The 14,721-nt window shown below is 39.3% G+C and overlaps 1 protein-coding gene across 1 annotated transcript in view; it reads right to left on the bottom strand.

The window, feature by feature from the left end:
• gabbr2 (gamma-aminobutyric acid (GABA) B receptor, 2) overlaps nt 1–14,721 on the bottom strand; it is a 973,371-nt gene that overhangs the window by 670,535 nt on the left and 288,115 nt on the right. Inside the window, exon 2 of the mRNA XM_059972542.1 lies at nt 13,310–13,447. Coding sequence (XP_059828525.1) covers nt 13,310–13,447 — 138 coding nt within the window. The remainder of the gene's footprint in view (nt 1–13,309; nt 13,448–14,721) is intronic.

The raw sequence follows: 14,721 nt of genomic DNA, 5'->3' as shown, positions 1-14,721 counted from the left end.
GCAACAACAGAAATTATTCCAATTTGAGATTGAAGAGCAAGTTAGAATAAGACCATAGTTAACTTAAAATCAAGGACGAAGATATTAAGGTCAGTGCACTGAATAACTAGAAGCTTATAAAGGTTTGCTGACAGGAAGAATAGGCAATAGGCCAGGTAGGTGAGAAGTTACAGAATTTGACTTCAAGTGAGACCAAATACTAATTGTGATGAATGAGCATTAGAGAGATCAAGCTTAGAGGAAAGAAATATATGGTTGAAGCTCTGACACCAATGAAGGTTTAACAGTATCGAAGCTGAAGTGGTGAGACAGTTGACATCAAAGTTAGATTTTCCATCTTGCTCTCAGTGACCTAGACTCTCGATTTCTAGCCAAAGCAGTATTATATTCAGTCCCTTAAAGAGCCAAGTCAAACACAAGGGGACCGGTAAGCCTGTGAGTTGGGATGGAGGAGCTCCATCAGCTGACAGGGATTGTGAAAGGAACAGGTTGATGAACTTCAAATGTTAAGATCTTGTACAAACAAGGAAAACATCTTGTTTGTCAACACTGACCTAGAAATTCTGTTGTGCAACAGATTTATGTGTACCATGGAAATGAATTTGTAAAGCAAAACCGACAGCAATACGTGAAGATCATTCCCAGCCCCAACATATCGATGCAATTACAAAGAAGGCACAACAGCAGCTATATTTCATTGGGAGTTTGAGGAGATTTAGTATGTCACCAAAGGCACTAGCAATTTTATACAAATGTACAATAGAGAGCATTGTAGCTGGTTGCATTGTGATCTCATATGGAGGAGCCACTGCACAGGATCAGAAAAAGCCATAGAAAGTAGCCAATTCAGCCAGCTCCATCATGGTCACTAGTCTCCCTAGCTGCTGGTCAAGATGACACCAACGAACAACAGTTCCTTGGATGACATCTTCCAAATAGTCAGTCAATTCAGTTTTTCTATGTCTTCTACTTATTCTTTTCATCTTAATTTTGTTTTTGAAACCATTAGAGCCTTGGACTTACAGTCTGTATTTTGATTAAGTAAGCCAGCACTCTGCTGTCCCCAAGAAAACACCAGGAAAGGAGCGCAAATACAGGTCATCACGAGGAGAGGCTCAGGGACAAGATGAAGGGCCATGATCGACTATACTTCTTGCTGATTAAAGCATCGAGGAAGATTGAGACATTGAGGCAAATGCAGAGGAGAATGAGTGGTTCTCAGAGAGGCCACTGGTTTGAGTCACTTTCTTTGGAGGGGCCACTGGTTCAAGTTGCTTCCCTTGGGGGCTACTAGTTCGTGTCTCTTCCCTCCGAGAGGCCACTGGGTCCAGATGCTGTTGGAGATGATATCGAAGTTCTGAGATTCATGGATTGCGCTCTAGTTCAAACTAACTAGTTCATATTGGCCTCTTTCAGGTCTATGTTTCTTGAGTATCCTCACCCATTTTTTCTTGTTGCCAATAGGTGGGCTAGGGATTTAGGGTTTGATCTTCTGATCTGTCAGTGTTTGTGCGAGGAAGGGGCTGAGAGGATTTGGGGGCTTGTGAGCTTCTGCTTCTCTTTCTTTTAATTCAGGGATTTTCCAAGTAGATGGTGAAGGGGAATTGATGTCTTTCTTTCAACTACTTCTATAATTTTCTGATTTACATGGCTATCTGGAGAAGGCAAATTGCAGAGTTGTATTCTGCATACATACTTTGATAGTAAAATGAACCTTTGAAACTTTGATCAAGGAAAGCTTCAAAAGTCGATGACTCAGAAAGGCATCATCCATCATTAAGGACCCCACTATCCATGTTTAATCGGACTGTTTAATTTTTATTGTCATTTTCTTTGCAGTTTAGCAATCAATTATCTGCTTGCATCATGAACAGTTTGGTATGCCTCTAGTGACTATACAATGTATAATACTGAAGTTTCTTTGTTTTTTCATTGAGAAGCTAGTATTTTATCATTGACTGATTTTACTACAGTATTATATAAGTATTTTCTAATTGGGTTATTATTTATGGAAGTTTTCTTGTCTCTGGGTATAAAAGTAGCTGTTTTATGCTAGGTACCATCTTTGAATCCTGTCTTCTTCAACTAGTAAGACCATCTGTTTGGTTCCTGTACTCTTCATTCTTAATAAAACAACTCTTAAGAAAACAACAGTGAAGCAAAACATTATATGCCTTTTAACTTTGGATTTAAACAACAGAGTCCAACAACTGGCAGAGTTGGTGAAGATATTATCAAGTTTGTATTGGTTACACTCAAAGACAAAAAAATTGAGTTTTTAAGACACAACAAAAGGGCTAAGATCTTCCGCTTATGTTCCTCTGTTGTCTGTGAGAGAAAATGAGTTCAGACTTTGTACGCTGGAGTGGAATCAGGATTGAGGTCTGCTGCATTGCTATTTAAAAACGAAATGCAGTCTGATAGAGCATCAAGAATTAAGCTTGCACAAGTAGTGAATGAATTTAAAATGAATTTAAAATTTAAAATGAATTTATAAAATTAAATACTTGGAAACCAGTGGAATCTGTGAGAAAAAATAAATTTGTACAACCAGTGGAGCATGGATAAAAAGATGAAAAATTTGTGCCAACCAGTAGAGTGTGTGAGACACACTTAAGTATGTGCAAGCTAGTGGAGCATGAGGAAAAATGAATTAAATTCAGGTTACAGGACAACCTTTTAAATATTTGGCTGTAAGCTGTTAACACTTCAAGATTGCGGTCAAAGTAATAAAACATACTTACAAACAAAGGTTGATCAAAACAATGGCCAAAGTCACAAAGCTTAGTTAGAGCTGTTAGCTAATTGAAATGTTTAAGTTCGATAAGATTTTTAAAAAGTCCAGACAAAATATACCATCAATACCATCTACTGGCTCCTAGATGATATTGTGAAAGTTCGGAATAAATACCAGTAAATGGCTGCTACTGATTTAGAGATAAACCATATAACCATATAACAATTACAGCACAGAGACAGGCCATTTCCGCCCTTCTAGTCTCTGCCGAGCGCTTACTCTCACCTAGTCCCACCTACCAGCACTCAGCCCATAACCCTCCATTCCTTTCCTATCCACATACCTATCCATTTTTTTTAAATGACAAAATTGAACCTGCCTCTACCACTTCTACTGGAAGCTCATTCCACATAACTACTACTATCTGAGTAAAGAAGTTCCCCCTTGTGTTATCCCTAAACTTTTGCCACTTAACTCTCAACTCATGTCCTCTTGTTTGAATCTCCCCTACTCTCAATGGAAAAAGCCTATCCACATTACTCTATCTATCCCCCTCATAATTTTAAATATCTCTATCAAGTCCCCCCTCAACCTTCTACACTCCAAAGAATAAAGACCTAACTTGTTTAATCTTTCCCTGTAACTTAGGTGCTGAAACCCAGGTAACATTCTAGTAAATCTTCTCTGTACTCTCTCTAATTTGTTGACATCCTTCCTATAATTCGGTGACCAGAACTGTACACAATATTCCAAATACGGCCTTACCAAAGCCTTGGACAATTTTAACATTACATCCCAACTCAATGCTCAATGCTCTGATTTATAAAGGCCAACATACCAAAAGCTTTCTTCACCACCCTATCCACATGAGATTCCACCTTCAGGGAACTTTGCACCATTATTCCTAGATCATGTAGTTTGCTTGATAAAATGTGTGAGTGAGTGAAAGAACTAACAGGGTGAATAAAGTTTTTCTACTATTTGAAAGAAAAGTGAAATTTGTGATAAATGACAAGAAAAAACACGATAGAGACAGTAGAAAGCCTAAACCAACTGAGCAAAAGAACAGCACAGAAATTCAGTCAATGTGCAATCTACGGTGCTTCAAAGCGAACTAAAACAAAACGGAAAAACGAAGCCATGACTTCAACGGGGCAGTCCAGCTACTGATGCTTGCAGAGATGTTGCCAATGACACTAGCACTGATGGTGCTCTTTTCAGAGAAACATCTATTTCTGAAGCTAGGTCGAAGAATTACTGCTCACATCAGTATCCCTGTACAGTGCCACCATACGAACTCCGTAGAATTACAACCTACATCAAACAGTCCTCCAAGATAGTCTGAATTCCATGGAATTACAGGATGGAGATGACATGGACTCCACAGCAGCCCCTAGCCAATCAAGTGAGTTTGACAGTGCTGAAACAGTAAGATTAATAACAGATACAAGAAAATCTGCAGATGCCGGAAAGCAACACACACACACACAAGATGCTGGAAGAATGCAGCAGGCCAGATATCATCAATGGAAAAGAGTAAACAGTCAACGTTTTGGAACGAGACCCTTCATCAGGACAGGAGAGCAATATCACAGCTTGCTCCAATAAAGACCAAGGAAGTTCAGACACACGGGACTGAAAATTAAACTATTGTTAATCAATGTATTGACAAGCCAGTGGCAGACTCATTAACTATTGCTCAATCACTCAGCTATCTGCTGAAAGAGAATCAGTGCTCAGATGACCCTGTGACTCTTAATGAAGAACAACTGGAAGCGTTTCAAACCTTAAAGGCGACATTGTGTACTGCACCTGCGTTAAGAACCCCTGACACAGGTAAACCATTTACCCTGTGTGTAAGTGAGAAGCACATGACGGCAGTTTTACAGAAGATGCTAACAGCCGTGCCTCTCCATCCATGGAAATGACCTGCATTGCCCTCGTCGAGGGCTCAAGTGGATCTTGCCAGATCATTCAAGGACGCAAATTTCATGTCTATATAGTCATGCACTTTGGTAGAAGAAATAAACATGCAGACTATTTTCTAAATGGGGAGAAAATCCAAAAATCTGAGATGCAAAAGGACTTCGGAGTCCTTGTGCAGAACACCCTGAAGGTTAACTTGCAGGTAGAGTCTGTGGTGAGGAAGGCAAATGCAATGTTAGCATTCATTTCAAGAGGTTTAGAATACAAGAGCAGGACTGTGATGCTGAGGCTTTATGAGGCCTTGGTAAGGCCTCATCTTGAGTATTGTGAACAGTTTTGGGTTCCTCATCTAAGAAAAGATGTGTTGGCATTGGAGAGGAATCAGAGGAGGTTCACAAAGATGATTCCGGGAATTAAAGGGTTATCATACAAGGAATGTTTGATAGCTCTGGGTCTATACTCGCTGGAATTTAGAAGGATGAGGGGGGATTTCATTGAAACCTTTTTAATGTTGAAAGGCCTAAACAGTGTAGATATGGAAGGGATGTTTCCCATGGCGGGGGAAGTCTAGGACAAGAGGACACAGCCTCGGGATAGAGGGAAGTCCATTTAAAACAGAGATGCAGAGTAATTTCTTTGGTCAGAGGGTGGTGAACTCGTGGAATTTATTACCACAGGCAGCTGTGGAGGGCAGGTCTTTGGATGTATTTAAGGCACAGCTTGATAGGTTCTTGATTGGACGAGGCACCAAAGGTTATGGAGAGAAGGCAGGGGAGTGGGGCTAGGGAGGGGAGAGAAAGGATTAGCCATGATTGGAAAGCAGAGCAGACTCAATGGACCAAATGGCCTAATTCTGCTCCAATAGTTATCATTTATTATAAATTTGCACTGTATTGCTGCCACAAAAGAACAAATTTTGTGATATATACACCAACGATATTAAACCTGATTCTGATTCTGTTAACAACTTGTGTTGATGAAGGTGTCATCAGTTTCATAGGGCACTAAAACTGCAGACCCAGCATCTAGAGGGTGCACCTCAACATACTTCTTCCAACTGGTGTTAATGCATGTGGCAGCACAGCCACTAATTGAGACGGAGGCCTGAAGACATCGGAGGTCTTGTATGATCACATCTTTAAGCCACTTTGCAGTGCAATTGTGAACCACTCCCCCAAACCAATGATACCATGACCCCATTCCATCCTCCTAGCCCACAGAAGAGTAAAGCACAGGGACAGGGTCCTTTGGCCCATAATATCTGCACTAACCAAGATGACAATCTAAAATGCATGTCTGCTTGCACATGTTCATATTCCTCAATTCCCTGGCAGTTCATGCTCCTGTCTAAATGCTTCATAAACACTACCATCGTATGCTTCAATCACTTCCTCAGGTAGTGTGTGGAAACACCGCTTTCTGTAAAGAAATAACACCATGTAAGTCTCCTTTAAACTTTCTCATTCTCACCTTTAACCAATGCTCACCAATATTTAGCCATTCCACTCTTGGGAGTAAAACTCTGACAGCATACCCTATCTATACTTCTCATCATTTTAAATACTCCTATCAAGACATCCATCAGCCTCTTCCCCAGAGTCCTGGACCGGTAAACTAGGATTTTTCCTCGGCTTGTTCTGCAAACGTCTCAATCAACAGCAGGGAGGTCTTTAACCCAATGATATAGTGGTTGCACTATTGTCCATTGAGGCTTTAAATACAATCCTGTGAGAGCACTACACTTTCCCTATAGCCCACTCCCACACACTTGGTGTGCCTTTCCAGTTGCCAATTCTATTTTAGTCAAAATTTTGGAATATAGTTTATTTCAACATTTATTACTGATATGCTCTTGAGTTCCTGATAGAAAATGATTTAAAAAATTAGTGAATATGAATCTAAAAGTGTGTGCAGTATAAATAAACAGTCTAACATTCAGTTTGAGTGGTTGCATAAACCTATGAAGATCTCAATGCACTCAGAGTGAATTTGACACTTAATTTCTGTCAGCAATTTAAAATAGCTGGTCAAGATTTCTTTGTCTTTTAAAGATACTTTTTAAGGTGTCTTTTAAAGGGGACAAAAAACACTTATTACCTGTGTAAAGAATGTAGGAGAGGGAAAGTAAAGGTGTGATTTAATGTGGGGAGCATTCACATGTTATCATGAAGAAAGGTATATATTGTTTGCTTTCTCGTCCCCTCGACCCGCGAGGAGAGCTGCTGATGTGACCTGTACCTTGGTAATCTCCGAGGCTGAGGTACTTAGGCCCTTTCAACGTGTCAACAGCCACAAGGCAGCAGGGCTGGATGGCCTCCCAGGGCGAGTACTCAAAGTGCGCAGAGCACAGCTGACCTGGTGTGCTTACATTCATTTTTGATCTCTCCCTCTCCCAGTGTGTAGTGCCTTCCTGCTTCAAAACATCCACTATTGTCCCTGTGCCGAAGAAAACCAAGGTAACGTGTCTGAATGATTGATGTCCTGTTGCACTCACCTCAATCATAAGCAAAAGCTTTAAGAGGCTGGTCAAGGCCAACAACTGCAGCACGCCACCACCCACACTGGAACTCCTACATTCACCTACCCACACAACCGATCAATAGACAATGCCATAGGCACAGCTCAACACACCATCCTCAGTCACCTTGGAGAACTGGGATGCTTATGTGAGAATGCTGTTCCTGGACTACAGTCCAGCATTCAACACCATAATCCTCCCCAGGCTTGACAGGAAGCTCAGAGACCTCAGCCTCTGCCCTGCCTTATGTAGCTGGATCCTGGGATCCCTGTCGGATTGCCAGCTGGTGGTAAGAATGGGCACCTTCACCTCTGCCCCTCTCGTCCACAACACAGAAGCCCCGCAAGGCTGTGTCCTGAGCCTCTCCTCTTCTCCCTATATATTCATGACTGTGTTGTCACGCACAGCTCGAAACTGCTGATCAAATTTGCAGACGACAGAACATTGATAGGCCTTATTTCCAACAACGATGAGACAGCCCACAGAGGAGAAATCAACGCAGAGGTGCTAAGAAAACAACCTCTCTCTCAATGTTGAAAAAACAAAGGAGTTGATCATGGATTCCAGGAGGAACGAAGACAGGCTAGACACTATTGATTACAATGGGACTGTAGTTGAAAGGGTGAGTAGTTTCAAGTTTCTCGGTATACACATCACCAAGGATCTCACCTGGACTGTACATATCGGCTGTGTGGTGAAAAAAGCACAACAGCACTTATTTCACCTCAGACGCTTGATAAGCTCAGCATGAGTCCCCAAATCTTTAGGACTTTCTACAGGGGCACCATCGAGAACATCCAGACTGGCTATGTCACTGCCTGATACGGGAATTGTACTACCCTCAATCACAGGGCACTGCAGAGAGTGGTGCGGACAGTCCAGTGCATCTGTGGATGTGAACTTCCCTCTGTTCAGGACATTTACAGCAGCAGGTGCATAGGATCATCAGGGACTCCAACCACCCCAACCACAAACTGTTTCAGCTGCTACTGTCTGGCAAACAACACCGCAGCGTTAAGGCCAGGCCTAACAGGCTCCAGGACAGCTTCTTTCACCAGCCAATATCAATACACATTGATCTGATTGCACATCTGAACGTACATTGATCTGATTGTGTATCTGACTGTACAAGTATACAAAACAATCCTGTATACAGTCCTAGTGTTTGAGCAATATTCTCCCACATTTCCCTCTTTATTGTTTGGACATTGCTATAGAGACTCAACGTAAAGATTTTTACTCCCTTGGATCTAAGAAACAAAATAAATAAAACCAATCCTGTGTACTAGGATTTTACAGAGGTAATCACGTGGCTCCTAAAATTACTTAGGCTCGGATAAACAGCTAGAGGTGAATATCAAATTTTCTATTAGACCAAGATACAATGGAAATAAAGAAAGTACTTATAAAATCATTGGATGTCACTAACTCAAAACATGCTGAAATAGCATACCAGCAATTTATGTGGAAAATGCAAGTTATACATTGACAAACCAGAAATAAAGGTAATTCTTTTGCTGTGCCACATAAGGCAATGAGTGCATAGTTAATTAATTCTGAAATATATTAAAATGAATGTGATAATTCTTATGATCAAGATATTATATCCATTAACTCATTTGTGGATAATAATTTCATTAGGAATTCATGCCAGGAATGTGGAAAAATGGGATAGCAATAGTTCTATTAAGGTTTTAATGCTCTCACAAGACAATGATAATCTGCATACAAATTGAATATAAGTTAAATGAAGTAACAATTCCTGTGTTGCATGTGCTTTTACATAACAAAGGAAAGGACTTATTCAGCAATTAATATCATCAGGATGTCAAAATCCCAAGATTCTTCGCATTTCAATTAATGTTTGGGAATATCCCAGTGTTAAAGAAATATTCTCATCTCAGGCTATGGAGTCAAGCCTACATCCAATAAATATTGAAACTATTTTGGAAGCATAGATCAGATATGTTTCTTTTTTTTTGAGCAACAACTAATAAGTCAGTAGTTGTCAAACGATGCAAAATAAGGGTTACATTTTATCTGAATTAACTAACTCATTCCTTTACCAAATTACCTCTTTTACGAGGAATATTAATGTTAACTCCAGAATTTCACCTGATGACAAATAGATGAACTAAGTAATGGTATAAGACGGGGGATTGAACTACCCAAGTGAAACATTGTAAATAAATAAATAAATAGATAGATAGATAGATAAATGAATAAATAGCTTTTAGTAGCTCATCTCAAGAAAATGATAGTGATCCACATTTTTAAACCTAATATTGAAAGGCCAGGATAAAGTGAATGTGGAGAGGATGTTTCCAATAGTGGTAGAGTTTTGGAGCAGAGGGTACATCCTCAGAATAAAAACCCTTTTGAACAGAGATAAGGAGGTTCTTCTTTCAATAGAGGATGGAAAATCTATGCAACTCATTGCCACAGACAGCTGCTGAGGCCTTTTCTTTGAGTATTTTTAAGTAAGGACTAATAGGTTCTTGAATAATAAAGGTGTCAAAGATTATGAGAAGGCAGGACAAAGGGGATGACAGGGAAAATAAATGATTGTGCGACAGAGACTTGATCCTAATTCTGCTCCTTTGTCCTATGATCTTTCCGTCTAAAGCAGTGAAACTTTTGTGACGGGACTTGTTTGGTTCCTGGACAGAAGTGCAAGATTTTGTCTTAGTGACAGTGGAGGGAGAGAAATGCTACCACTTTAGTACAGCGTGGATTTGTGGTAGAATTGCACAAGTTGATGTGATGTTTCAATAGCTTTCTTTGTCCTTTAAGACAGTACAAATCTCAGAATCTGTATCGAAAATATTTGCTGTGCCATTGCAATGGACCATATAGAATGGACAAGCTGCAGTTACTCTGCTCTGGCAGTGAATCGAATGAATGTCTACAGTGATGAATGGGACTCCTTTGGATACTGTCAAATTTGAAACATTGTTGAAGCTACACTCAGTTGATGAGTATTCCATCACACTTCTAGCATTCACTCTAAACGGCGAGTGGGTATTGGGAATGGGGAAATGAGCCAATCACCATAGATAATCAGTTTCCAAATATAATATTTAAGTGGTTGATCCAATAGTGGTCAAAGCAAATATTCACATTAACCACCTCAATTCCTCAACACATTGTTGCTGTAGAATTTAATAATGGCAATGTGAAATGGTATCAAAAACTTGTTTTGCTGGATATGGCCATTTCTGAACTTGAGTGTTGCTGATGTAACTTGCTACATCAGACCACAGGGTTGAATAAGGTTGAATAGGGTTGAAATCTTGCTGCACAAGAGATGTGTTAAGTATCTGAGATGGTAATAGCATAGAACAATGAGTAATCAAACAGCTTATTTTTTGTCCTTATGAAGAATGAAAATCACTCAGCCTCAAATACCACTCTGATAATATCCTGTGACAGTTTTCTTGAACTAAGATAATTAGCTCAACAATTAATCTTTTTTTTGAAGGAAGCATGACTCTTGCCAGTGAGCAGTTTGAACTTAATTGAAATCTTTTGGTGATCAGAACCCATGGACAATTTTCCGCTGTCAGGAAGATGCTAGTTTCCTGGCTGTAGACAAATGAAAACATGGCAAACATTCAGCCGAACTCCAGAGAAGGAGACTTCAGCACTTTGTTGGGGATACTGTCAGATCCTATTACATTTGCTGGATCCTGTATGCTCAGGCATTCTTGATGTGCTCAGTAAATTGAACTGAAGATGGGTTTGTGTGATGGTTAGAAGCCAGAAGGCAGCACTTTTAGCTGAAGACTGTTTTGAGTTTTTCAACCTTTCTTGTTATTATCATGTGCTGCAATAATATTCGTCAACACAGGATGTTCAGTTAAGTGGGGCAGTTCGTAAATTGGGTTATCAATGAAGTAAAATCATTTGTTATGTTGAACTCTGCAGTCAATGAGAAGCATCCTCATACCACTGTATACTGAGAGTGCGGGGGGCTTTTTGAGAAAAACAAGCATCAATAAAGGAAAGACATTTGCAGTATTCATGGAAAGAAGCTAGTTAAGGGGAAACACTACTCAAACTTTGAATGCAAGATGCCCTGGAGAAGAAATGTCTAAAGTTAAACTGTAATTATATGTGTCAGTATTTTACAATACTAAAGCAGTTATAAAACTAGTTTAAAGAAAGCTTTGTAAGCAGAGTAATATGAATTAAAAATGGCTTGTCACATTTGAAGACTGAATTCAAACTAATAGACAAAGTAAATATCAAGGACAATTTGCTTCAGCATTTATGCCAGATCCCCAGAAAAAAAACCCAGAATAAATAACTCCTTAAAAGCTACAACTTCCAACAATATCCACTAAAATAGATTTCTAGTTCCCGCTGCGTCTTTCCAATCATGTGTATGCGTATTACAGTTTTAATGCAAAGTACCAAGCAACCTTTGGACAGAGTAATGGGAAGAGGCAGACCAGGCACTTAAATTACACCAAACCAGCCAAAGTCAGAAGTATGAAATGTGCAACTTACATTAAAACTGAGCTGTGCAAAACTAGAAAATCCTTGTTTGGGTGATGATAAAATAAAAACACCATCTCTTTGTAAGGTCCAACAGTATGGTAGATTTTCAACAGACTAAACCAAAATGAAGACAAAAGAGTATTCAAGACAAGTCAGGGGAATGATAACAGAAAGCACAAATCTGGGGAAGGGTACAAGAGTATGTCAAAGGCACTGAACATACATCAGATGTCAGTGCAGTCCAATGCTAAGCCACAGCCACACTGCCTAGGTCAGGCCACCCCTCTAAACTTGGTTGCACAGATGAATAGCACATGTAAGAGAGGTCATTATGGTGCCTACAGTCACTCTGAGTGAGCTGTAGAAGTCAGTGGCTGCAACTAGAGATGAAGTTCATGGATTCACAATCTCTAAAGCATAAAAAGAAAAGCTTCACTTACTGTAAGGATGTGGAAGAAGGTCTTGATGTTCAATGAGAGTAAGTGAAACTTTCTGGCCTCAACTCTAAGCAGTACACATGGCATAAATCTAATATTGGGCATCAGCCAGATAACATCATCCTTACTATAAAGTACGGTGGGGGTAGTATCATGCTATGGGGACACTTTTCAGTAGCAGGGATTGGGAATGTGTTCAGGATTGATGAGAAGATGAATGCTGCTAAATACAGAGAGATCCTGGATAAAAACCTGCTAGCCTCTGCCAGAAAGTTTAAACTGAGGAGGAAGTTTGTCTTTCAGCAGGATAACAACCAGCACACTGCCAGAGTAACCACGGAGTGGCTTCAAATGAAGAAAATTAATGTCCTTGAGTGGCCCAGTCAGATTCCTGACCTTAGTCCAATCCAGCATTTCTGGCAAGACCTAAAGACTGCAGTCCACAACTGCTCCCATTCTAATCTGGCACAGCTTGAGCAATTTTGCAAGGAGGATTGGGCAAATCTTGCTCCATCATATTATCCAAAGCTAATAGAGACTTATCCAAAAAGACTTTTCGCTATAATAGTTGTGAGAGGTGGTTCAAGTAAGTACTGAGCAAAGGGGGTTGAATACTTTTGAACTGCTGACATTTCAGTTTTTGAATTTTTAGTTTTTCATGCTTTACAATTATCCCTGTTTTTTGGGATTCTACTGTGAAAAAAAGGGAGGATGTGATTCACAAATAAAAATTCTCAGTTAAAGTGACCAAAATCCCTGCCCCTAATACTCATTTATCTGAACAAAGGGTTGGGGGCTGAATACTTTTACAATGCACTGTGTCTTGCAACACTTCAAGTGTACCGTGTATAAATATAAAACTCAACTACTTTACAGAATTATGCAGCTGAGGAAGGTGGTGATGTATTTAATATACATTATCACCATTATCTTTTCAAAGGAAACGGAATAACTTATGCATCTATCATAAAATAACATCTTGTCTGCACAGCAATACAAAGAGCAGCCATCCGGTATCTCCTCTTTGTTGAAAATTTTACTCTTGGTCAGTATCATTTGCAGCTGATTACTTTTATTCACTCGCAGAACTTACTGGAAAAGCAAGACAATATCGTACAGGCAATTAAAGACAGGCAAATTGATCTACAAGGTGCTATAGCTTCATTAGTTAATAGTGGCAGGTCTTACCTGTACCAGATTCCATTCTTTCAATGATTCAGCAATGATGGACGTAATAGAAGGACACACTCCACCAAAGATCATCAAGTGCTTAGGTCCAAATTTGATACCATCAAAGAAGGCTTTGAGCCCTTTAGCATTATCACACTGAAATAAATAGAAAAGGCATCATATTAATGCTAAAGAGTAGTAATAATTTTGTCATTATTTAAAAACAAAGTATAAAGAAAAGTTTAATACTGTTTCTTAAGTATTAACCATTTGGCTAATATATACTGAAGACAGGTTTTCATCTTAGTAGCTGTGAGACCTGCCTGCACTGTATACATTTTCAAGTTTTCCTTTTTTTTTTGCCATATTCAAGAGTACAGTTTAGCATAGTATCATTTTATTAAAACAAAAATTTTAGCATGGTGCCTTATCTAGTGATAAGGAACTTCTGACAGCATTTCAGAGATATGCATCAATGTGCTGAAGATATTTAATTCGAGTTGGGAGCTATTAGATTAGTTAACCCAATGATAGCAATAAAAGTTGAAGTGTAAACTAATCAGGTCATCATGTCAATGCTTTGTCAAGTTTACCTCACTCAACATATGAGCCATAAGTATTGTAAATCCACTTGGTTGAAGTGGTCACTAATCCCTTTCCAGAACTCATGGTGTCAGGTTTTGCTGCAGATTTTCACTGCAGAGTTTGAAAGGCTAAAATTACTTTAGGCTTGTGCAAAAAGGCCACTGGATAAGTGACCTATTTTTCTATGGGTATATGTACTGGGAATTAAGAGTGATGGACCACACAGACATCTGGCAGAGCAGTCAGCTACGCTTCTTGCAAATGGATAATATTTCAGCCAATGAGTGTGCAAGTGCCAAACCAGTCCTTCACTAAACATAAAATCAGATCCACAAGGTTTCATTGTTAAATATATGAGAGAAAATTCTGCTTTCTATACAGAAAAGAACAACACTTGAATAGCTTTATTTATCCAAGTAAATGGGAAATTTCAAATCGTCGTGGGAATACAATTCCACAAAAATATGAAATAAGATTACATTTGATTTTCTTTTAAAATTGTATCCACTTTATATGTATTTCAAACAGTTCATTTTATTTGTCTACAATGCAGAAAAGTTCTCCTGGTGATTTTCTTAATCACCATGTGACATTGCAATGCACCTTCCCCAGAAGTCTAAATTCTATATTCTTTCCCTTCCTCACAGTTACTGTGGAAGAAGTGCGGCATGCTTTCAAATGCTCCGTGTGGTTGTAAATAATAGATTGAGGCTTGAATCTTGAACCAGAATTTGAGTTGTAAGTTCATATCGGGTGGTCAGGATGATTAAAAGTTGCTTCAGCTATGCTCAGTGAGGGTTACGAGCAAAGGGGAAAAAACTGAGTGCAATCACTTAGCGCTTTTG

This window comes from Hypanus sabinus, chromosome 6, assembly GCF_030144855.1.
Source record: "Hypanus sabinus isolate sHypSab1 chromosome 6, sHypSab1.hap1, whole genome shotgun sequence".
NCBI classification, from domain to species: Eukaryota; Metazoa; Chordata; class Chondrichthyes; order Myliobatiformes; family Dasyatidae; genus Hypanus; species Hypanus sabinus.
The sequence above is the reverse complement of the archived record's forward strand: the minus strand, read 5'-3'. Positions and strand labels throughout refer to the sequence as shown.